At 40.3% G+C, this 26,627-nt stretch overlaps 1 protein-coding gene across 1 annotated transcript in view; it reads right to left on the bottom strand.

The window, feature by feature from the left end:
• Positions 1-1,919: 1,919 nt before the first annotated feature.
• Positions 1,920-26,627, bottom strand: part of LOC149276412 (cadherin-22-like) — a 32,771-nt gene continuing 8,063 nt past the window's right edge. The window contains exons 2-12 of the mRNA XM_089503680.1: positions 20,248-20,542; positions 19,832-19,951; positions 16,340-16,507; positions 15,125-15,312; positions 9,115-9,368; positions 7,270-7,403; positions 7,003-7,124; positions 5,140-5,257; positions 3,623-3,874; positions 2,792-3,265; positions 1,920-1,993 (exon numbers count right to left, since the gene is read on the bottom strand). Coding sequence (XP_089359806.1) covers positions 1,920-1,993; positions 2,792-3,265; positions 3,623-3,874; positions 5,140-5,257; positions 7,003-7,124; positions 7,270-7,403; positions 9,115-9,368; positions 15,125-15,312; positions 16,340-16,507; positions 19,832-19,951; positions 20,248-20,542 — 2,199 coding nt within the window. The remainder of the gene's footprint in view (positions 1,994-2,791; positions 3,266-3,622; positions 3,875-5,139; positions 5,258-7,002; positions 7,125-7,269; positions 7,404-9,114; positions 9,369-15,124; positions 15,313-16,339; positions 16,508-19,831; positions 19,952-20,247; positions 20,543-26,627) is intronic.

Below are 26,627 nucleotides of genomic sequence, written 5' to 3'. Positions count from 1 at the left end.
CCTTTTTCTTTTCCGTGACTCCTCTCTCTCTCCCTCTCTCTCTGTCTCTCTCTCTCTCTTGATCACCTCCCCCATATCTCTGCTTTACGGGTCTCTAAGGCCTCCTCTGATTAAATGATTTCTTCCTTTTCAGCAGAAAAACTAATAAGAGCCTCAAAGGATTTTTCTTTTGACTTAAAAAAGAACAAATATCTTAATTTGCATCCACCCCGCAAACTAATTGGTGGAAAATGAAACTGGTGAAGCCGCTTAATTAAATGAGGACAGAGTTAAAATCCGACCAGATCCTGATTAGCTGGCACATTAATTGAGTTGGTGTGAATTTAGATGAGGAGGGAGCGGAGAAGGAAGAGGGATTGGAGGAACAAAATTGAAAGGGTAAGAGAAAACGAAGACACTGGGAAATGGCACATAAAAATGAGACGATTAAAGCAAACTAGAATGACAGAGAAGATATAATAATAAAAGAAAGTTTAAAGAAAGGTTGCGCAGAATCGTCCAGGCAGTGTCACATAGGACAACGACTAGGACAGGGGACCTAAGTATCTGTGACCTTGGAAATCACCTCGCCAAGTAATTCAGAGACAACCTTTTAGACTGCAAGTTTAAAGGCATGTTATTAAAAATGTTCTATTAGCATTAAGGGACTACTAATTATGTAAATAAACCACTGGTGACAAGTTTAGAAATGTTTTCGGCCACAGAATTTTTTCAGACATTGCCTTCGAGATCATATTTCAATTGCTCCATCTGAATGTCATACGAACTTACCAATTCTTTTACCAGATTGCCGGGTGAGCGCTGCTCCTACGGTTCTCCGGGTCAAGACCCAAATCCTCCACGCCCCGCTCCCCGCCATTTTTTTCTTTAAATGGGGGTGCTTCCTGCTGCCGTCAGCATGAATGCCACCGACGTCAACGGGACCGCCCACCGTGGCCGAGTCTTGGCCGCGTCCCGCAAGGGCAGGCGCCGGGTAGCCGGAGCCGAGAAGTTCCCAGGTATGGACATCACTGTGACGGAAGCCTCCATCATTGGGACCACTGGAGAAGCCTGACTGCCAGCCTCCTCTCTATTGACTATGGGCCCTGGGTTTGTAAAGGCTTCTGTGGCTACCCCCAGCAGTATCATCTCATCACTGGCTGAGGAGATTATCTCCAGCAGACAGCCAGGATCTGCCACCAGGGAGTGACCACCATTCTTTCAGTTTACTGTTGTATAAATCAGTCTCCCCCCCAACTATTGTATTGTTAATCTCGTTACTGCCCCTGTTGTCTCTGGGAGGCAGATTAAGGGGGCGGTTTGTGTCCCAATATCTTGTTTTATGTTAATGTGTGTTTTGCTGGTTATATCCAGCTCTGTGTGTCCAAAATAAATCAGTCTTCGTTTGGTTTTACCCTACACTGAGTCTCGGCTAGTGACTGGAGAACCGGGGAAAGTGTGTTGTCCCAGGCCAAGGGACCGCAAGACAGCGGAGGTAGTCGGTCGGACTAGCCAGCTCCGTGACAATCACTAATCACGATTATGTACAGCACTGGCATGAAATTGTGCCATGTGTCTTATTTTATCACAGTCATAAAAGATCTAGCAACAAAAACGTCACCATGAGAAATGTCCCTTAAGAGATGTGTGTCATGTACAGGGATACCAATCGCATAACACTGATGAGGCCCATAAAGACTGAAACTATTTTCTGGGGATTGTTGGTTCCCTTGTGCAGAAGAAATGTGCCTCTCATATTGAATCTAGGCTGTTCTTTTGGGTGAGAATAGTCTCATATGCTAGTGGCAACCGCGAGCAAATATCAGAGGTCCTCCCCAATGGGGATTCATCGTAGGGCAGGTTATTTAAGTTCTGTATGTTCTTGGATGAACTAGTCTCAAACGTGTGTATGTGGAGATATGATGACCGCTTTTAATTAACTAACCACATATACATGCAAAGTAAATACATGAATAACTTGTGAGCCATATGGACCCTATAGAGTCCGTACCTCTGTCAAAACTATATCACCGTTTTCCCCCCCAGACAAAAACACAGCTAGGATTTTAGTAGAAGAAACTTTTATTCTGCCCTTTGAGGAATCACGATGAATTAATGACATTGTCACCGGCAGCTGCTGCAGTGCATTGTGGGTCTTTTTAAAATGCATTGCACAGACAATGTTGATGGGATGGTCCTCTGGTCCAAAAGCTGATATTTTGAAAAGTTGGTATTATTTACACTGCCAGAGGCAGGTAATACAGCAGATTTCTCCTCATAAGGATTGAGCACCAATCCCACGGGGCTACCCTGTTAGACTGAAGGCTGGGACTTCTCTTCTAGAATGAGTAGAACTTGTATAATCATGGTTCCATGTGTAATGTACAGATGTGTGCATGAGAGGACTGTGTAAACAAGAGCGTTGTGACTTATTGGAGGTAAAAATGAAACAATGATTGACAGATTTATTAGTAAATGGAACATATGTATGTATATTTTTTTTTGCGCAAACAGATGTACTCAGCGCTTTACATTTTACAGTATAAGAAATGAGAGGTATATGATTGGTGTATAGGAAAGATGACTGCAGATCTGTAGTAATGTAACGAGATAAGTAATGACAGAACACGTTGTGTATCAAAGACATTACGTATGAAAAGTGGAACATGTAGGAATTACATATTGGTAAGTAATAAATATGGAGCAGTTCTGCCCCTTTCGTGAAAGCATAAGATCTTGTCCTGGTAGCTTGTTAAAGGGGGACATTGGAGGGGCTAGGACCCCTGGCTTTCTTCTTGTCCCCTATGTCCAGCGTATAGAGCAGCCAATTGGCGGAATCTGGGGCCCCAGGAGCCCAGCTGTGAGAAGTCTTGTTCTGAGCCCGTAGACCAGCTGCTTATTGAACTCAGGGAGGCCGCACTGGAGCCCGATCCCTCAAAGACATAAGTCTGGAAGGAGTCATATGGAGGCACAGAAGAGTCCTGATCTGCTAGCCTCACCTTCCGACTGATATAATCCCTGAAGAGTGAAAAGTCCAGCTCGGCTCCAGGGAGCCACTGGGGCAGCGAATGACGCTGAGAAGCAAGCGTGCTTTCTCCTCCAGCCTCACTCCCTTCACTAAAGTTATACAAGCTGCGCAAGGCAGACATGTCATAGGCCTCAGTGTCCTGCTCTCCACCTCCTTCATCATTGTACTTGATGACATTATCCCTCATGTCTTCATCCTCATCTGATGTCAAGTGGCCCTGATGGTGCCGTTTCAGAGCCAAGATAAGCAGGATAAGCACTGTGAACGGTACAAGAATTATATCACATTTAAGAATCAATTTGGATACATTAGATTTAAATTTAGTGTGTAAATTAATTTATTCTCCTTCCGCCAACCTTCATGAGATACGTTTGAAAACATGCAAACAAAGGAGAACATCCTAAGGAACACAGCACACACTGTCTAACAGAAAATCTGGGATGTGTTTGAATACACAGTGATCAAGGAATATGGATGCATGGTAAATAAAACTGCTTGACAATACACTAACTTTAAGCAGCAAAGAACATGCATGCACAGAAGCTCATGGAGGAAGGAGATAAAGAAGTCTAGAGGTAAGTGTGATAAAACGACATAAATGCATATATTACTTACCCACCAGGATCAGAACACACACCAACAGGGCAATAAGTGCTCCAGGACTGAGGCTCCCAGCCATCACATAGGCAGTAGTGTTACAAGACTGAACAGTCCCGGAACTGTCACAACCACACACTCGGACAGTAAGAGTTCCTGTGCTGCTCAATGCTGGAGTCCCACCATCCACCACAAGAATTGGAATTAAAAACATATCCTGCTCCCGTCTGTCAAATGGCATCCGATGTGTATGCACCGAAGCAGTATTATCTGTGTGTGGACAGACAGATGTGTCATGTACTGTATTTGAGACAGGTATGTTAACTGATATTTGGTAGACAAACATGAGGAGCTATAAGGGTAGATGAAGAAAGTGATTAGGGACACGTTTCTAACCTTTCTTTGTCCTGCTCGTACTAGTTAGGTACTGGGGACTTCTCTACTAGAATGAGTAGATGGGATGAAAGGTACTTATCTACCATGAAATTATGTGAAGGGACCATAAAGAAAGATTGTGGGTGATATTGGCAAAAACTGGGGTTTTACAGCAGAAACAAATAATTTAAAGATTACAAGACAAAAATCATGGTAAATATTAGGAGTCCTGATAAGGATTGGCTGGCACTGCAGTGTAAAGGTTAAAGGAAAAGATGCCTTTTGAGAGAGTTCCATGGTAAAGTCATGTCATGGCAAAATGAGCAATGACCAACAATAACTTACTGTATATGACATGTATTTGATGATTCTGGGGATCATACCGGGGTTGAATAAGAAAACTGATTGCAAAATGTACAGTTTAAGGGGCACAGACCCTTCAATCTTTACATAGTTTTGCCTCTTTTATACAAGCAATCTTTTCTATAGATGAGAAAAAGTTATTCTTCAAAATGGGCTAATTTGTGATAGAAAGCAGTTTATTCGTTTGACATTAGAAAGTACTAATCAGCACTGATTACCTGCAGAATACAGTCCAGTTTGACTCTCCCTCTGTGTTCCCATAGTGAGCCTTTCTTTTTTATCCCAAAACAATATTTTTATAGATCCACCAATGAAGCCGTTATGGTTGAAATGTAAAGTGAGAAAGGTACTTGTGACAGTCCTTATTGTTGCTCACATTGAGGAATAATTTGATACTTATGGTTTAACTGGATTTCATTTCTAATAAAATCAGGAAATGACAGAATATGCACAGACAAGGACATTAATGTAGTTTGTTTAGGTATAAGGTGGTTTTTGGTATGATGGTAAAGGAATACGATAAATCAATAATAAAGTAATAAGTGGTTGTTTATAGGTATAGCGATGCAACACCATGTAACTACAAGGTGTACAGCTGTGACTATATAATGCCAGGTAACAAAGTTCGGAAAAGATGAAACATTAAGTCAGGATGTGATGACCACGCAATCAGTGCTGTGCCATTTGGAAACGTGGTGGGCAGCTGGATTTTCACGTAATGGGTTTTGATATTCACATGACAATGCTTGAATAGCGAAATGAGTCAAGTGATGTGAGGTGACCAGCAGAGGGCTCACCCTTGACATTGAGCAGAGTGAAGTGATGTTCCGCGCTGGACTCGGGTGCGAGCCGGAAGTAGAATCGATGTCCCCCCATTGGCTCATCTCGATCCACCACGCTGATAGTCTGAATCAGCTACAGCAGAGGGAGCACAGTTGTATTCTCATTGCACAATATGGAGTACTGTTTTGATCGATACATTTGCTATAGGCAAAGTCTAGATTACAGGTATATAATGCCTGACTGTTTTAGGCAATGTATAAAATAGAATCTTCTTTATGATCTTTCCATTATGCAAAGCATTTGACATATTAAACAAAAAAGAACAAAATTCTGCTAAAAGAAAATGAAAAAGTTTTAGATAAGAGGTTTTTTTTGCAAACTTCTAAATGGATCAGGATTAAGAACAATTAAGTATCTTGGGGCTGACTCACAAAAAAAGTTTGTGAACCCAATTCACAGGAGAAAGTCGTGGTGTTTGGCCTTTTGGGCATCTCAGCACAACTTACCCACAACCCACTGTTAACCAATTCACTCCTAGTGACTTCAGTTCAACCTCCCACCAGGGGAGATTTGAAATTAGATCAAAGCTCCAATTCAAGGTATGACACTTACAGATGTGGGCATATTGGGAGGAAGCTGCCAGAATTCTTTTTAACTGAGAAGTCTGGCATTCATTGTGGGACACAAATCTGGAAGTCTGTAACATGGATCGCATGATCATCAAACACAAAGAATAATATTAAAATGTAAATTATAATGCTGTAGTCAGTTAATCCTCCTTAGAGGAAACATCAACAACACTGTAAATGTGTAATTTTCCCTTTAATTTTACTTTTTCTTTTATTTTATGCTATGTTTTAATATACAAAATCCTACAACAAGCATAGTCAGCTAACATTATAACTTCCTTAAGCTTTTACTCAAGCATTCAGTGCCTTTTAACATGGGCAGACCATGTTACCATTTCTTATCCAGCTCTGTGGTGGTCCACTCATCCTAACCTCAGGGCACATTATCATGTCAGCTAGTTGTTATTGGCCAATTGTACTGCGCCTCAGGAATAAACTACTTCTTCTAGAGTTACATAAAAAGTGATTTTCTATATATCATTTTTTTCACAAATTAGTTAAAATAAAAAGATTACCTAAAAATAATCAGAGTGAAATAGTATTGGTGGTTTCTGTATACACCTTTCCATTCTCTACTTTAAAAATAATAATAATAGTATGGTCTAACGATATCCTGAAGTTAATCTTGGGAGGATTCTAGGATGGATCACAGCATTATCAAGGTCTGGTGACAGAATATGAAATGAAGATAAAGTTCAGGTTGCACAACTTGCACTAACGTTCTTTGCAGTGAAGATGCTGAGGGCTGGTCTAGTTTTGATGATGCACTGGGCTAATAGGTAGGGAGGCAAAAATGGAAACACTGTAGTAGGTTTAATGTCTAAATAGACTTTAGTGACTTATAGCAAACCCTAGATGATGCTTCAGACTTTTTTCCCCCATTAAGGGGCAAATATTAAATTAAAGGCATATGTACATTCAGTGTACTACTATAAACCCTCCACATTTTGTCCTAGCACTCAATCAAGCAGTCCAGCCAAACTGTGAAAATTAGTCCTACCCGGAGACAACCTTAGCCATAGATAAGTTTCAGCTCCGCTAACAAGACATGATGTGTTTCAGAAGATAGCTCAATGGCATCTAATGGGTTGTTATACATAGAGTTAATTCAGAAGTTGGTGAAAAGATAGTTTTTGTAAAGGTGATCTCATCAACACAACAAGCGCCAGGATTTGCCAGCTGATCGCAACCAAAATTGCCCTTTACAAAATCCCCAATAATGATATTGTGGTGTTAGTTTATAGTTACCTGCCCAGGTAGAGCATCCTCACATACTGAAGATTCATGGGGTGTAGCAAGTTCAGGGGGATTATCATTCACATCAAGTATCCTAATCCGTAAAAGCAGAACTGTCATTTTTAGCGGATCACCTGTGGGATAAATTATTTATCAATGCCTGGCCTTAACAGATGAAAACTACCAAACATATGTATATACTCATTTGTGGCTTTGGCTCATATCTTTAATTAAGCACAGTGACCAGGTCACAACTGAAGGCATACTGGTCCTACAAACCTGCTTCCCTTGCCTGCACCGTCAGATTGTGCCACCCCGAGGTCTCACGGTCCAGTGCTTTTGCGATCCTAATTTCACCAGATTCATTGTCGATATCAAAAATGTCTTCATCTAAGCTTCCATTCAATGAATATCTACAATAAGGAGTAGGAGTTAAAGGGTATGTTAATACACAGACAGGGAAATCTAGAATATACAAAATAGTATATTTTTTCTGTCTCAAAGCAAGAAAGTGGGACAAGAAAATAATCAGGAAAGAAAAAAAGAATAAAAGAGAGTTGGGTGGAGCAAAAGAATAAGTTACACACAGATATGTAAGAATATGAAAAAAAATATCACAGGTTAGAAAAACATCCTTCATGTCAGATGTATCAAGGCTGAGTGTTGCCAGCTGGAGAAAAATGCTCCTACATACATGCTCCTGTGCTGCTCTTTTAGCAAAACATACAATACAATGTATCTTAAAGGGTGAAAATTGCTTGTCAATTAGGCATCAGGCTTTGAATAAACTCAATCTTTTGGCTAAGATCTACTGAGAAGGTGAAGACACATTAAAGGAGGTATATTTCAGATCATACAGATTAGGTCTGGAACTCATAACTGTGGTGCTTTGATGAGGTGTACACTTGAGCGCAATTTTAGAGAACATGAATTGCACCTAGACCTTTGGGTGAAGGATACATTTTGTCAATGCCACTCATGGGCTAGGTCTGTATGGCACCATTTTTTATTATTATTCATGTGCACAGCACCGTTCTGTGCACATTTGCCACTGAGGGCTTGATGATTTTTTTTTTTGCATGCAGTGCAAATGCTACAATGGAGCTGGGTCACTGAAGACTTGGTTACTGGTGGGAGAGGTGGCCTGACCCTTTGGCTACCACTTCCCCTTGAAGACTTCAGAGTTTCCCCTCTTCAGGGGGGGTTTACGATGACCTGGCCCACCTGCTGGCCTTTTAGGCCAGGAAAGGATGGGCCACATATTCCTTCAGGGAGTGTGATACAGTATATACACACACACTACTGTTTAAGAGTTGGGGGTTTTGTCCATTAAAATAACATGAAGTAGATCAGGAATACAGTGTAGACGTTGTTAATGTTGTAAATGACTATAATAGCTGAAGGCCCTTTATCACAAAATACTGTCTGCGCTTCTCACCCTAATAAAGTTGGCGGGTGAGCTTAATTATGCTTTGGCCAATTCATATAACCAAAACCTCTCATTTATATTATGTTTATATATTTGTTGCCAACTTTATTAGGGTGAGAAGCGCAGACAGTATTTTGTTTTTTGTATACATTGTACAGCCAACACACTGTATTTGCAGCATGCTCACACTGTTTGGTAGGCCTCATATTATACATTTGTATTATTTGAGCCTGAGACTAGCTTAGCGCACCGACATTTTTTCTTTTCCCTGTTTGCACATATTTGAGGTTGTTGGCTCCTCTTTAGTCTGGTTGCAGCTTGCTGTCCAGGGGTTAAATGGGAGGAGGTTTAATTGCACCTCCCCCAACACATTAATTTGGTTTTGGTAGCAGTATAAACTGCTTTGTGTGCCCACTATGTAGGAGATGAGAGTAGGATCTCACCCTATTGAGAGTGTGCCTTGACGTGGCGGGTGAGCTTAATTATGCTTTGGCCAATTCATATAACCAAAACCTCTCATTTATATTATGTTTATATATTTGTTGCCAACTTTATTAGGGTGAGAAGCGCAGACAGTATTTTGTTTTTTATATAAATAAATGTAACCACTCACATCATGCACTCAGTCATCGAATGAAGCTCTGTACACATGCACATTGTAACCACAAGCACTTACATTATGATACATTCAGTACCTTATAGGGTTATTGGCTTTATCGGGGTCAACAGCTGTAACCGCGCCAATTACAGACCCAATGTGGGCATCTTCTGACACTTCTATCACCCCATACAGAGGCTCAAATCTGGGGGGTTCATCAACATCCAGGACAGACACCTTTACAATAGCCTGATCCCGGAAAGTGCCCAGGTCAGTGAAGCGAGGATCCACAAAGCGATTTTGAGCTTCTAGCACCAGCGAATGCTCCTTCTGTGTCTCAAAATCTAGGGACTGAAACAAAGAGAATACATGCCTCATTCAATTACCACAACTCATCGTCAGATTTCTCTTAGGATTAATCCAACTGAACCCCTTAGCTACTAAGATATTATATTATGTAGACTGATATAACAAATATATGTAGATGATATAACTACTGCCATTAAACAAAATCCACCGCTTGTTAGAAATGATTATTGTACATTGGTGACAAGAGTATCCTTGTTAATGATTGGCTCGTAATTGCTTTAAGATAAAAGAACAGAGTTGAGCTGGAATCCAAATGATGTTTGGTCTGTAGACTAGCGGCTCCTTGGCTGTTTTGTTAATACTGCAGTCACAGCCAAGCCACGATGGCTGCGGAATAAAAACAGAGCTAATAATGGTAATTGGGATCGACTTCAAGTCGGCTCGATCGATAAATCAGCGAAATCTTATGTACGGAGCAACTTAAAACCTAATAAATAACAACAAATTAAAATTATTTTTAATTAATCTAATTCATCAGAGTCTTTACCTGGATGTAATATTAATTTTCAAAGTGACGGCAGTGCATATTTCTCACTTGCAGTAATCTAGTACATTAAACAAGCTGGATTTGTTAATGCAATGTATCGAGAAACAAAAGATTGTTCCTGACAAGAAGATGCTTGGTGCAGGTAGACTCTGTATCTTCTACTTTTTTCCTGGGAATATTGAAGAAATGACCATAGGCTATTATTAGCTCGTGGCTACACCAGATGTGCATTAGGAAAGCAAGCGTAGGATAAGCAATGCCAAGCAGAGCAGCTTGTTCTATGTGACATTATTTCATTTAGGGTGTGCCACCTTCAATTTGGAGGAGACATGGTTAAAATGGCTGGCAATAGGTTTAGAGAAACAATTCTACCCTTGTCTTCTCTTATTTATGGTTTTTAGTTAACAAGGACACCAGGGTGTCTAGAATAAAATGAAACGTCTCTTTAGAAAGTATTTCCTCATGGCTGGATTCATTATGTGGGTTATCTTAGAAGGAGGTTTGCATAGTTAGATGCTAAGATTAAACAAAAAGCCCATTGACTTTCACCTTTCTGTGATATGACTAGTTGGATTGATCCAGATAAAGGCAAACAAATAGAAATAAAATAAATAAGCACACAGAAATTATATATATATATAAAAAAATATATAATGATTTCATGGAAATTCAGAATAAGTCCCTGATCAACAACTTTTTAACAGTTGTTATATGCTATGCATACTCGCAAAGACCTTTCTTGCCAAAAAAACATTCCAGCTAATTCCTAAAGCATATAAAAACCAAGAAGAGGAACTATAGCCATTTTTATTACTAGTACCAGATATAGTCATTTTTAAATCAGTTGTAGTATTTGCAGCATATAATGTTTTCAGGCAGCTGCATATCAGCCATGTGTTCTATATGTGTTATAGCTCAGTCTTTATAACTACATTTCCACCTACCACCAGTGGCGTATTTACCCTCGGTGTTGCCCTAGGCCTAACCCAGCGCAGCATAACCTGCCACCCCCTATGATGTCCTTCCTAGTAGTCACTGGGATGTGACGTCGTATCCCAGGGCTCCACTATTAAAAGCATGGAAAAGAACTATGGAGGACTGTGTCAACTGGGCACGCCCCTCCATAGTGTTAATAGACCAGTTGGGGAGATCAGTGATCTCCCTTTCAAAGGCCCATTGACTAGTGGCAATCAGCCTCCCCGTCAGATGGCCTAGGCCAGAATACGCTACTGCTTACCCCATAACAGAAATGCAGGAGGTTTCATTGGCAGGATATGTTCTTCATAAAAATGAATGAGGTCTTACATAGACTTTTGTTTGAATGGCACATCATTGAGTTTGTATATAGACAGAAGAAAATAAATTATTCAGTATGTTAACTTTATCAGTGCTTTCATTTGTATTTATTCCAAAAACTATTGAATGATTGCACAGGACTGGGCTGTGATATCAAGTCCATTGGGGTAGTCTGTCTTTGGGCCACTACATTAATGGGACATTATTAATGAGAATTGCCAGCTTCTCCTGGAACAAAGAAGGAACATTATTCTGCATATTAATCAAACCAAACAAGGGACTTGTTTTTGACCCTTAGGGTAGAAGTAAATACAGCAAACATTTCAAGATACAGTCGAAGGTTACTCAGAAACATCATCCAGCACTTAAACGTGATCCAAATGTCAGTATGGTTCCATCTACTCCTTGTTAACTAGTCCCTTCCACCCTAATTTAGGTTGACGTAAATCCAGCATAACTGATGGGATGTCTTTGAGAAACGTCGACAAGCATCAGTTCAGCCAGTACATGCATTCTACATATACAGAGGTGCTACAGAGCAATTGCTTGCTTGTCAGAAGTCCTCTGAGTCCCCCATTCACACACACCTTATCCAGCATTCATACACCAAGCATTTCTGTGTCACTAGGGAAACATCCTAAACCTAACACATGTTTTGTCTGTATTTTTTAGACAATGTGCACAGCACATATACTGAGACATTTTTTTTGTTTTTGTCAGTGCAAATACTGATGTGGCTCAGGGTGCCAGGGTATAATTTCAAAAAAGCTGGGCATGTAAAAGAAAAATTGAGCTATAAAAACTAAAGAGGAAGAAAAAAAGGATAGGAATAACGAATTAAGGAATTAAAAATAAAAGGAAGATGAAGGAAAGAACAATCAGGTGGCATAAGGAGGTTAAGAAGCCAGGTGAAGTGGAGAGTAAAATGGGAATAAGAGGAGATTTAAGAAACAAGAAAGGCTTTATGAGTAGAGAGAAATACTGATTTAAAGGAAATACTGAAGAGAGAAAAATATCTACAAAATGGGAGAATAACTAAGCTGTCCCTGCACTGATTTTTCTGACAGACTCATCCAAGAACAACTATTCACTAGAGGGACAGCAAGAAAGGTGAGTGAATACTTATAATTTAATAGAGCTATACCTCTTTGAAGGTCCCAGGGGGTCCATAAGTTATCCACATTGATAAATAACTGGATGGGTAGTGGAGCCAAACACGCTTCTTGCACGGGGTACTATGTAGTCTACATATTATTATTTAGGCTTCCACGTTTCTCATGCAAGTCAATCCTTCTATAAAAGTAACAAAAATGCTTAGCCGATGTACAAGTCCTGGGCAAATGAATATTTTATCCTGTCATTTTTAGACTACTATAATAGAGTTTTATATGTTTTTATATTTGTCATATATAATGTGTTCTATATTTCACAGTGAATAAATCTGACATAAAATGTAATTTCCATGGGCTATAAATCTGACAATTAACACACAGCTATAAAGATATGAAATGAAAAGAATGACTTGCTTTCAAATGTTAATCAAGAGATATTTGGCTCATTCTTTATTCCCCATGATCTTCTCTTGTTGTTGTAATTACTTTAGCATTCTACTCTTGAGATCGTGTTCTACCATCCACTGACCCTTGACTGGCTTGTCTACTTCTTTTGTTATGCTGTCCATCAGAAAGGTTAGGCTGTATCAGACCAATATTAGGTCAACAATCCAGAGCAAGTATGAGATATACTTTCACTAGATGTGGAAAAAATGTCTGGCAGTTAATTTAAAAATTCTGTAATAATGCACGAAGTTCATTCAATCAAATAATGCTTTACGTTAAAGTGTCTGGCGTAGCCGATACCTAAATAAATCCTGCAGTTCTACAATTGAAACATTGACCTTAAAAGGTTAAGGTCTCCTTAGGAAATTTAAACTAAATGCATGTTTTTTCAGCAGTAGCAAGATGTTACTGTGCGTTTACGACCAAAAGTTAATGTGTCTGCTAGCACAAGACAACTGAGGCTTAATATTTACTGCATTGAAAATATACCCCTATCTGAAATGCAAATGCCAAAAATGCCACCTTAGGAAGCATAACATAAATTCCCATTTAAATTCCATAGTTATTCCTTTAAATATGTCTTTGTAGAAAAACCGCGGTTTAAATGCTATGCTTTGCTTCAAACCACTAAAAACTCTAGCCGCTTAAACTTTAAATAGTTAAATAATTTAATAGTGACTTCAAGGAGAAACACGATATCTGAAATGGATGATCTGCGGGCAACTCGATTGACGGACAAACAAAGCATGATGTGTTCCACAAAGGAGGGCAGAAAATGAAACAAAGAAATATATAATTTGACAACAGATAAGAACCATTCTACCCATCTGGTCTGCCCATTGTTTCCTGATGTAGAAACCCCAACATGATTTGGTCCTTGTTTTTTTGTTTTTTTTATGTTCATGAGAGCCTTATGTATATCCCATGCATACTTATATCACCACGGTAATTACTTCTAAGCTTCTGGCCCTCTGGTTTCTGACTATGACCTCTTATCCTGTTTTCCTTCTTTGAAATACACTCCCCTCTTGTACTTTCTTGGATCCCTTTATGTATTTAAATGCTACTATCATATCCATACCTAGGAACTGGGGATGGCAGGGTGAGCACTGCTTCTCCGGTTCTCTGGGTCAAGACCCGAATCCTGCGGGTCGGGGGAGCGGGGTCTTGACGCTCCCCGCCCATTTTTCCTTTAAATGGGGATGCTTCCCGCTGCCGTCAGCGGGAACTTCTCCGACGTAAGCGGGACCGCCCCCGACGTAAGCGGGACCGCCCCCGACATCAGCAAGAACTGTCCCCGGCGTCAGCAGGCCGCCCACCAATGTCACGGGACCGCCCGCTGACGTCAGTGTGCAGTCCTTGCCGCGTCCCGCAAGAAGTTCCAAGGTATGATCATATGCCCTTTTCTTCAAGTCCTTTAGCCTTCCCTGAATTTTTATCCTGCAAACTGTTCAACATTTTAGTAGCCCTTCTCTGAACCTATATCATTCTGGAGGTGGGGTCTGGCTAACACAATGAATAGATGAGAAAAAGATTTGGGGGCGATCTGCTCCCTGTTTTTGTAGCAGGGAGACTTTTGACCCCCCTTGACCTGATGCCCTAGGCCTAGTTAGCTTAGGCCAGGATATATCACTGTGTGTTTTTATACACATAAACAGTAATAAAAAGGAAAAACGTAAAAGTTGTAGTGATCGAATCTCTGTTTCTCTAGCTCAACAGAGAGAGAGTCTTACGTCTTTTGGTGAACAAAATAAAGACTGGAGGGCATCCGCCATGTTTTCCCATTTTCACATTCACTACTCACTGACAGCTAACAAGATGCCACTGTATAATCACAAAATGTCATCTATATATTATGCTTAAATACAGCTGCTACTGAGATACAAAATTATAAATATTGCTGCTGGATAGGCGGTGGCTGAGAGGATTATGAGTGCCATATTTATGTTGTTTCACATCTGCACCTGTATACTGCAAGAATTGATAACTTTACATCTAATTATATAACGTGTCATACTTAACATGTAAGCAACAAACAATTGGAGCAATGATTTACAGATTATCTGGCTACCGAAATTTCTCAAGCCTAGCACCACTTAATTTTATTGAGTTATTCAAAACATATGACTTTGGCATTTATTCACTAATTCAAGGGCTTAGCTTGTATGGAACTCAATTGGGTTTAAGACAATGAAGGACATCATCACATGCCCCCGAGGCATACCTTGGCACTTACGTCACTGATATATAAGATGATCAACGCGACAGTGGTGTCTCTAACATAGAGGTTGATTACATAAGCATTTTCAGGCATTTTAGCTGGATGTAACCGCAAAATGATTGTTATGAAGGCATGCCAGATCCATCAAGCTGCTTCGGTTTATACTTATTGATACCTGTAGTATACTTAGCACAGCCTCCTGTGTGACGACATCTGTGGTTACGCTGAATATGGCTTTCGAATCTTGCTGCTGAATCTGATAGAACATGTCTGTGTTCTCACCAACATCTGCATCTTCTGCTTTCACCCGTCCAATTACAGAGCCTGGAGGAGATGACTCCAAAACACTAAATTGGTACAGTTCTAAACGGAAGAACAGGGAACATAAGGTAGAGCATGGAGATCTATGACATTATATATTATCCACAATTCTAATTTATTCTTCTATACAGAGCATTTTATTCATGGTGATTAATATGAAAATGACCACCTGCCATTCTGCATTATATTCCTAAAACTGCTGCCTAATCTTATAATATTTATTATAATAGTGTTAAAAATGTTACAAAGCACAGTTTTAAGAACCCCTAGCAAAAAGGGGCAGAAATTGTATAAGCCAGTTAAAGCATTGTAGCTGTAGGATTCCAATGCAACTGTCAATGAGGGATTACAGGACAAAGAAAAGTCTTTGGTGGAAGCAGATGTGATATCAGAGCCGGAAAGCATAAATCTGAATAACTTGAAAACTGATCATTAAATAAACATAGTAGTAAACGTGATGGATGATTCGTGTCTTACATGTGACAGTTTCTATTTAGCCAAACCAATTATGGAATATATGACATATTTGCACTTGCTTGCAGCCATTGTACTGCTAGCCCTCAAATAAATATATTGACACTTAATATAAATAACGTTCTCTGTGGCACTCTTTATTAACATTCTCAATGCTAGTGTTTTTTTTCAAACAATCATCTCCTTCTACATTTAGTGCATATATTGTTTATGGTATTCCATATCTATCGATCTCTTTAATAGCCATGTCCAGCGACCTCTCCCCCTTCAGTCTATAGACAAGTTCTTTTGAGGTTGGTCCAGGGGTGCTTTGAGACAGATGCGAGGGAGATCCGCTACTAGGTGGCTGGTGGCAAACAAGGTTGATCTGGGGAGATCAGAGAACTCCTTCTGACTGGCCCAGATTTAAAATATTGAAAGACTAGAGTGAGAGAAACTTAGATACAATATACATCTCTAACTCGAGATATAACAGATGTTAGAATATAATCCTTCTGCACGTTACTTATTCTCACAAACAGGCCTTTTCGTTTTTCTTCCTGACTTGTTCTTACTGGACTAACACTCATGACGCACTCTCACAATTTGTACTTACTTTGAGGGAATCTAGGTGGGTTGTCGTTAACATCTGTAATCACAATTGTAACCGTGGTGGAACCAGACAGGCCTCCCAACTGCCCTGCCATGTCTGTGGCTTGGATTACAAGGTCGTAGCGATCCTGAGACTCACGGTCAAGATCTGACACTGCTGTACGGATAACACCTAAAAGATAAAACAAACCAGCAAAACATAGCTCAGAGTCTATACCCGAGTATAGATTTTATTTTGCCTTGATGTTGTAGCTTTTTAAAGTCATGGACAGCCCAGTGCTCAGATTAAATGGTTCTTATAGTCCATGAAATTCAGTTTCTGTGTCTTTCTTAGTACAAAGGCTCTCTTCTGCCCCAACTAAAGACTATGAAGAGGTAGAAACCATGAGACTTCAAAAGCACATTCCTTTATAGTGTTCTATAACTAAGACTTTTGCATATTGAGGAACCGTGTAACTACTGTGTATCTACATACATTTTCAAACCTTAAACTGCATGACAAATACTGTATGTTACCCCTACACATTATGGGGCATGAAAAGCTCCAGCCAGCAGTGTGTAGACAGTCATATACAATTTTAATCAAGACAATCAGTTATAGGGGATGCTAGTATTATTTGATGAATATCCCTAAATTCTGCACAAGCATTTTTAAGCAGGTAAAAATTGATCAGTGCCACCCATTACATGTTTGGTACCCCATCACATCACATTGGGTAAGACATACACAAATGATATATTTGAACCCACACAGATCACCTCATCACAGATACTTTGATGTTCGAAATACTGAACACACTGAATACACATTTAACCGTTTGACTAAAGCTTTAAGGTATTTTTCCAGTAGTGATATGCTATGAATCTAACTCCAAGCAGTGTGCAAAAGGATAAAACCTAAGAGCTTTGGAGAAAAAATACGTACGTAGTGGTGGTGGTGGTGTACCATGCATGCTAAGGAGCGTATTTTGATGACCTTCAACTGTGACCCTTGACTGTTTGTGACTAAAAAGAAACCAGCCTGGCCCTGCTGCAAAATTAACCCAGCAAACAATCAAGAAACAAGTACAAGCTTCTAGTACTATAGACTGCATGCATCAATACAAATAATCCTCCACTTCAAAAGAAGAATACACCAAAAGACTGAGCAATGTCATATTTCATAATGTGGTGTTATGACAACTTGACAAGGTGCAATCGGGGTAACAGAAAGGGTTGGAAAGAGGAAAGCTATGTCCTTGACCAGATATGGTGCTTCATTTCAGAACTTGGCCTGGAAAAGGGCGCTTGTACATTGATTAATAGAGGGAGGCTAGTGACGCTGTTATGGCAGAGTCGTAATTTTCCCTGTGGGACGGCTACAGCAGTGAGACACGTCTGCGGGAGCTAAAGCAGTAATAGGGTCAATTATGTTGTAAAGGCAGAGATTTATCCTGGTCAGCGCTTATGGATGCTTACAGTTTATCAAGCAACTTGGAATTGGCCTACAGGTGTGTGCAGGCTGTGATGTTAATTGCCTGATAAGCCTACAAACTTGAAAGGTTTGCAATGAATGCAGCTGACAGCGAGGACAGTCTCTTGACTACATAGTTAGTAAAGAGAGCCTATAAATGCCAGGCATGTGTGAGCTGAGATTGGGTCTGCTGCTTTCATCAAAACTAGCTACAGGAGATGAGACACCGGGGGGCCTTTATTGTTGGGCTACAAATCCCACAACTTCAATCAGCATCTGGATAAGTATTATGGGAGTTGCATTAACTCTTTGTTGGTCCTTGGATTGATATGAGCATTAAATAGGAAAACAGCACAGACTGTATCTTAGTGATATGCAAAATGCTTCACAAACTATAACTATCTATGCATTTTCATCTATGCATGTTTGACCCTCTTCATATATACAAAAAACACAAAACTATTTGTAACAATGCAAAAGACATTTAGATTACAAAATTAAACATTTTACCCATGGTTGCATATTGTAAACGGCAACATGAGCAGTGCCTTTTCTTTCTCAAAAAATATACCGTATTTGCTCGATTATAAGACGACCCTGATTATAAGACGACCCCCCAAAATCTGAATATTAACTTAGGAAAAAAAGAAAAAGCCTGAATATAAGACGACCCTAAAGGAAAAAAGTTTTACCAGTAAATGTTAATTCATGTAAACTATTTTTTTTAATAAAAGCTATGATTGAGAAAAATATTTTTTTTGTTTTTATTTCTTGTATTTTCCAACCTGTCCCCCAGTTACGCACATCTGCCCCCAGGCTTGCCACTCCAATATGGCACTGTGGCCCATGATATGCCTTTTAACCCTCTATATGCCACTGTGCCCCATGGTATGCCTTTTGACCCCCTATGTGCCACTCTGCCTCCAGAAATGCCTTATACCCCTATATGCCACTCTGCCTCCAGAAATGCCTTATACCCCTATATCCCATTCTGGCATTTAGGGGGTTAAAATGCATATTATGGGGCAGAGTGGCATATAGGGAGGTATAAGGCATTTCAGGAGGCAGAGTGGCATTAAGGGAGTTAAAAGGCATTGTATAGAGCACTCTGCCTCCAGAAATGCCTTATACCCCTATATGCCACTCTGGCATTTAGGGGGTTAAAATGCATATTATGGGGCAGAGTGGCATATAGGTGTATAAGGCATTTCAGGAGGCAGAGTGCTCTATTAAATGCCCCCTTAACGCCACTCCAGAAATGCCCTATGCCCCCATTTAACACACACACACACACACACACCCTATACCCCCATTTAACTAACACACACACACACACACACACTCTCCCCTCCCCTCTCAGCCCTCTCTTACCGGTGCTTCCAGCCGGGGCAGCGGGTTGACGTCGCCTTCTGCTGCAGCCGGAAGGAGGTGGAGTTGGCAGCGGGGGTTTGTATCCGTCCGTCGCGTATACTTTCCCCGGCTGTCAGAGATCAGAGTTCCCCGCACCGGTGCGGGGAACTCTGATCTCTGACAGTCGGGGAAGGTTTGCGCGACGGACGCAGACAACCCCCGCTGCTAGCCACACCTCCTTCCGGCTGCAGCGGACGTTGTCTACGCGGATCGCGTAGACGTCAACCCGCTGCCCCGGCAATACAGCAGGAAGCACCGGTAAGTGTGTGTATGATGGGGGGGGGGTGAGACAGGAGGATCCAGGTCCCCTGCAGCGGTGCGGGGGATCTGGATCTTAGTCTCCTAATCAGACTCTATTTGAGGTCTGATTAGAAGACGACCCCGATTAGAAGACGAGGGGTATTTTTCAGAGCATTTGCTCTGAAAAAAACCTCGTCTTATAATCGAGCAAATACGGTATTATTTATGTTTTTGGCCTTAAGATCAAGTCATTGCGATGTAGATGAAACACAATCCTTAGATACTTTAGAAATAAAATATAATAATATAAAATGCACAGCTTTATTCCCTTTTTCAGTTGTTGGCAGCTACAACAAGCTTACTTGATAGTGTATGTCGTATTACATGCCTCACCTGTTTTGCTGTCCACAGTAAAGTGTTTTTCTCCCTCTACGACGCTATATACAACTCTTGCACTGCTTCCATAAGCTGGGTCATCGGCATCCCACGCTGACACCACCATGACAGATGTGCCTGAAATAGGAGTTCGGAACAAAGAATACAACGTGCTTTCTTCTAACTCACCTTTACATACAGAATTATAGTTTCCAATTTCATTTTATAGTACCAGGTAGCGCATCAAATCAAGTATAGCTTCTTAAAAGACAAATACAAGAAGAACGCCCAGGTAAAACATCTTGTATCTGTAGGAATAGAATCCACAAGCTACCCCCAAACTGTCCTCTAAAGTAAGAAACACAAACTTTAATCCCTCATGTTTCCTACACTCTATATTCTAACCAAAGCTGTAGTTTTATAGTTGGACTCACCTACAGGTGACAGCTCAGGGACACTCCCAATGTATGGCGCCTGCAGAAATCGTGGTTCACTGTCATTGATGTCTTGCACTTTGATTATGAATTCAGACTCAGGTTCCAGCAGTCTGTCTGTGTGACGGTCTCGAGCCTGAGCACGCAGAGTATAGAATGTCTTATGCTCTCTGTCCAAGCGTTCTGTGGCATGTATGTCACCTGTAAGTTCATCTATGATAAAGATGGAGCCTGCCCCCTCCCCTGAAATAGTGTACTTAATGGAACCGTCGCCTTCATCCGAGTCTGAGTGAATCTGTAGAGAAAAAGAAAAAGGGTTTTATATTGCTGTATCAATTCCTGGTTCATTCATTTGTCAAGGATACCAAAACCCTTTAGCCTAACCAAGTCATAAAGACCACCGTCATTGGCAGACTCTGTTTGCAAGCTTGAGTCTACAGGCTTAAGTCATTTGACTTCAGATCTAAGAGCACTAAAAACTTACTTATTTCTATACATTGCCTACAACCCAACTCACCCAACTCAACCCTACAACCCATCCCTACAACCCAACCTACCCAACCCTATGCCTACAACCCAACCCATCCAACCCAACCCTATGCCTACAACCCAACCCACCCAACCCAACCCTATGCCTACAACCCAACCCACCCAACCCAACCCTATGCCTACAACCCAGAGATGCTTGCTTTTTTTTACAAAAAAAAAACATTCGGAGAGGATGCTGAAACCTGAATGGGATCTTCAGTACTGTAAAGGACCTTTTCATTCCAGTGTATTATACTTGTGGCAGAACTCAAATGTGCATTTGCTCAAGACAGGGATGGAATTTACATATTGACCCCATTCTCCAATTGCTCCTTTCACTGGTCAATTGCAGCAAATTATATTCTCTGGGTCCTTCTTCACGTGTGGTACTTCCATAATAATGTGTGCAAACTAAGAATTGTATTGTCTCTAAGAGAGCATATATAATGATAAAAATCTTTGGCTGTAAGTGAGATTGTTCAATGCTGGGATTTGTTAATTTCTTATAGAAAGAGGCCATGTGTACCTCTCCTGAAACTAATCTAACGTTATAATGCATTTGTGGCTAACTAGAAATATACATTGGCACAAATTTAGTCCTGGAGTACGGAAACCATGTTTCCACCCACACATGCTAGGAGATGATTCATCCAAAGAAAGATAATTAAAACATTAAAACAATAAAATGCATTCTTCTTCTAAGTGGCTCACTTAGTTACATAAATAGCAATCAGGAAGTCACATAAAAAGCCTTGATTAGCCCTTCGACCCCAGCCACACCCCCTAAAACAAATGTGCCATTTGACATGCTGGGAGGTATGCCATAAAATACCATTTTAAGTTACGTTTTTATACCTATTTTTTACTTATAGGTTGCCAAAGAAACATCTTAAAATTTGGTATTCAGCATCCTACACCAAACTATCGTAAAGACATATTTCATGGAAGCCTGAGTGGATCCGAACTATAGTTCAGTCATGCAGAGGATGAAAAAAGTAATAAAAATAGTGCTTCACACATCAGCAAAGTCTTTTCTGATAAGTAATACAGAAACATATTTACATACGTAAAGACCAAACTATGGCTGCCTTCACTTTGCAGTGACTATAAATTTGTTATAGTGTTCTACAGTCCTAAAAATCATACTAATGTGTATTATTATTATCTTTTATTTATATAGCACCAACAATTTACGCAGCGCTTCTTCCTATGCATATATTCAAGGCAAATGAAGAGACTAGAACTGACAGACTAAGACAAACCGACGCATTAGTCAAACAGGTCCCTGCTCACAAGCTGACACAGAAGCATCCGAGGGTTTATAAATTAAATGGTGTAAATATTTCACATTTTCCTTCTGCTCAGGTACATAAATAGCTATTGACAGGTCACAAAATCACATTCAACCTTTTAGTAAAAGCCCTGCCTTCTACCCAGCCTCCTAACCGGGGAGAGGAGTGGTCAGCCCTGAAAGTGGGAGGAGTGTGGTCACCAGCCCATCTTTCTCGAATAGCCACCTTGTGACATTATGTTACCATCGTAAGGAGGTTTCAAGCCCAGACCCCCATCGTTTCCCAAAACCTTCGGCCAGTCAGGGCAGATCATAGGATCTCACCAACCACAAAAGCTGGACAGTGGGCCAGCTACCCGGGACATTGCCTGAAACTGAAATCAGGACTGTCCTGGGAACACAGAGACTGTTGGTAGATGTGAGTTAATACAACGATACCTGGGATGTGCACACGGCAAGGCCAAGGATCAAATTAGGTCTTACAGGAACAATGAACAGACTAGTTGGGACAACTGGCTCGTCTGCCACAAATTCTATTGTTTTCTGTGATTTTCTGGCCAAGTATTTTAATTCATTTTTCTAATGAATAAAGATGAGCCACATCAAACAGGGATTTTCAGGAAGTTACAAAGTATATTGGTTGTGATCAATGGGCATTGCTCTTGTTCCTAAACTCTACCCCCCTGTTACGGATCGATGTCCGCTATTGTTCGCCCACCAGTACATTCAGTGTTTGATACTCAATATACAACACACATTTTTAACTCCTCCTGTTCAAAGGACAATGCCGCAATTCATCTTTCTGACACTGAAATGATTATGGGGACTGTTTAACTTATCTTCATTTAAATGTCATGTTCTCCTTACCAAAGCAATCAAGTCCTAAGCATCAAAGAGAACGTGATTTTTCTATCAATTTTTAAGCAGCTACGAGTTACCGTTTGGCTTTTATTTACCGACACGTGATATGTATGGTATGTAATACACATCATTTCATAAATAAAAGATTGATGTCCATGTAAAAGCAAAAGGCAGTCCTCTACTTCTGAATACCAATTATCTGCTACCATATTTAACATGGGAAAAGGCCATTCCCTGCTATCCTTAGTCTGGAACAATTTTCGATTTTGATATAATAGTAAGGGGCAGCGGTGGGATTTTTTGACCCTAAGGGAAAACACTAATTGAGGCCCATTTATATTGAAATATAATAATAATTATACAAAAATGAAGGAACTCCATATTAATAACTGTATTTTTTTTAAAAAGAAATATAGATTTATGAGATAAAGTTGCTCCTGGGTGTCAATGGGGGCCTGGGCAGCTGCCTAACCTACTTTATGGTAGGACCACTCCTGAATCCAATGGACATGGGAAAGGGGGCATACTATGAAGAGGTTTGCACATTGTGGTTTATTTAAGGCACTACAAGACCAAAGGAAGACCTACAATCTTCAAATTTCCTAAAAAGATGTTACGGTCATTGTCAAAACACAAAAACAGTTTATATGGTGTAATAACATTTAAACACCTTTCCGCAAGCTGTAAATTGTGACGCACAATACTTTGCATTTTCCCCTTTTTAAGGACAGTTAGAAGAGGGGGTGCACGCAGGTAGAAAATATCATGTTCTGTATAGAATGTGTTTCTGCAATTTTTGCAATGTTTTTCTTGCATGTTATCCATGCCCATTATATGCTACCTATCTTTGTACTAAAAATGAACAGAAACCCACAAAACATCATGACATTGTATGACTTACGTAATGTTACCTTTTCATTATTTTACTCTTTGATCGGTAAAAATAAAGGTTCTCTTATAGAAGATACAATTCAGCCGTGTATTATGATAAGCAGTATAACAATATATTATGCTCATCAATGTGCTGCATACCCTTTATACTCCTGATCTATTTGACTGAATACAAGGTTAATTCTAGAGGAAAATTGGTCTGGACTCCATTTATGTAATTTATCATATAAATAACTGTTTAACTTCTGGTAAATGCTGTTAAAAGAACATTTTAATACCAGATCCCATCTGTTCATTTATTTTGTATCACAAGAGATGCCAGATTTAGGAAAGTGAGAGGTGCCCCGCCATAAGAGGTGGTTGCCCGGCACTACTGTAGCCAATTTCGGCAGGCACCGTGGAATGTATATGCCCACTCAGCTTTGGTTTGTTTATTAATCTCCCTGAATTGCCGTCAATACATATCAGGCGTGATGGCTTATCAGCATATCTGGGAACTCTCCGAATCCTCTGGGTTTGCGAGTGGGCAGTCCTGGCCGCATCCCGCAAGGGTAGGCTCCAGGTAGCCGAAGCCCACAAGTTACCAGGTATGCATATCAGGCTAATAGACATATGTTCCGCCTCTGGTGCTTAATGCCTCTGTTTTATTTTACTCCAACAGCGATAGATAAGTGGATGAGCCTTTCACCAGAAGAAGTAGACCTTGAAGGGACAGTATAGTGTGTCATGAGACCTTACAAACAAAGAATGCATTTTAAAGTACTTTGTACGTATTTTAACATACATTCTTCAACATGTTTAAAAAATACTTACTCTCACGTGAAGATGCAGCTGATTGGCTGCTTCTTTAGATGTCCCCAGAATTCTCACTGAGCAAGCGCTAGAGCTGACTAGCGGTAACCGTACCACGTAGGTGCAGGCAGCAGGAGATTTGTGGCTGAATACTCCAAAACTTCTTCAAACGTAGTCTACAGAATCCCTCCATGAACGTGCAAAGGGGAAAACTAGTATTTGAATGGACCACTTGGCTACCTTTAATACAGTGAAGGAATTTAACTCCTTAAGGAAAATGGGCGGTCCCTAAACCCATTGAAAACAATGCATTTTGAGCCCGTACATGTACGGGCTTTGTCATTAAGGGGTTAAACATTGTTAGGACAATAAGGCTATCCTAAATACAACCAAAACACTTTTATACAACAGAAAAATGGGCAGACTAGACTGGCTGAATGATTGTTATCTGCCATCAAATGCTATGTTTTCAAGCATAGTTAAGTGTTAATGTGAAAAAAAACAGAAAAAGAACATTAAAGTACACTACAGTATCTGTGTTTTAGATTAATTTATTATTTGGTATAAAGAAAGTTGCTTAGTCTAGCAGTTTAATAAATTAATTTAAAATACAAAGTCACTCCACCCCTTTCAATGCCAGCACTAATTAATGTGCGGAGGACACATTTTCGTAGTTTATAACACTCCCCCTTTAGGAAGCTTGAAACATAAATGGGGGCAGATGGTCACTAATGGCTGCCTAAACAGAAATCTCAGTTTTTTCCAACTTCCGCTCAAATGAAAGACATTTTGGAGACGTCTGTATGACATCACATCTAAATAATGATTCCCCCCCCCCCTGAATTTTGCCTAAATTTATCCTTCCAGTAGGGTCATAAGGTTTTATTTTTTGACCATGGAAAAGGAATACTTCAAAACATTGTCACTTCTAGTCTTCATAAGACATTGTCATAAGAATTGTCCCCAGTTAACGGGCTAATCTGGACAATCCTCCAGAGTGCCCATTTAAAGGGGGTATTTCTCTGTCTTTATTTTCACCATAAATTACCGAGGATCGAATAGTCTATCGCCTCAACTTAACCAGTCAGTAGAACTCCTATTCCTTCCATGCCAAAATGACACCTGCGGTTATTAACTCTCTCATCCAAAGGTCACAGAACTGCGACGTATCCTTTCCTTCTAAGAGAACGCTTTAAAGCCATCTTTAGAATCAGCTATGCCACCGGTGGTTAACCTCTGGGTTACATGAGCCGCTAGCAATCAATCCCTTTCCGGCATCACAGAGTACCCAGTTTATATCCATGGGTTCTCGAATTGAGTAGCATATTCTTGCCTATATAATTTGCCACAGAAAACCACGGAGAACAGATTTGAGAAACTCTCCATTAACCCATACTGTGTCTAGCCTTACATGCCCTTGCCTACCAGAGACTAATTAATGCAAAACATTGACTATTTTGCTCAAACAGCCTAGCAGCCCTGTAGGGCTATGTTTACCCTTTTCCTGCTGACAAAGTGCTGGATTGCAGGGATCAAACATACTCATAAATGCATATTCCGAATGCTGTGCAGGTGCGTGGCGGGGGTGGCAAAGGTCTGTTATGACTAAGATTAAATGAAGGTGTAAATAAAGCTGTAATGCCAACAGTTTATTGATGGCATCATTATGTAACTCATCCTATAATTTCCCACATTGAACTGTGTTCATTGCAAGGCGCACATTCATCACTAGAAAATCATTGCAAAGCAATGAAAAGATTAGCCAAGGGCAGTAGGCTATTCAGCAAATGGTCAATGGAAACTGTAGGCGTACACAGCAAATGGTCAGTGGAACCCATTACATTTGTGACCCATACTTTGTGACAGCAGAGATGCCAGAGTTATCTCGGGGCAGAGACAAAAACATCATGAGTTCAAATCTCTGTCCATCCTTTAATTAGATGTATGGTGGGTTGAGAATGAACAGCTGCAGTCCCAGGCTTGTGGATGCCCAAAGAAGCTCCTCAAATCCAGTGAT

Source organism: Sceloporus occidentalis, unplaced genomic scaffold (assembly GCF_023333645.1).
Source record: "Sceloporus occidentalis isolate IW3139 unplaced genomic scaffold, rSceOcc1.0.p SCAF_240, whole genome shotgun sequence".
In the NCBI taxonomy this organism is placed as follows: Eukaryota; Metazoa; Chordata; class Lepidosauria; order Squamata; family Phrynosomatidae; genus Sceloporus; species Sceloporus occidentalis.
The sequence above is the reverse complement of the archived record's forward strand: the minus strand, read 5'-3'. Positions and strand labels throughout refer to the sequence as shown.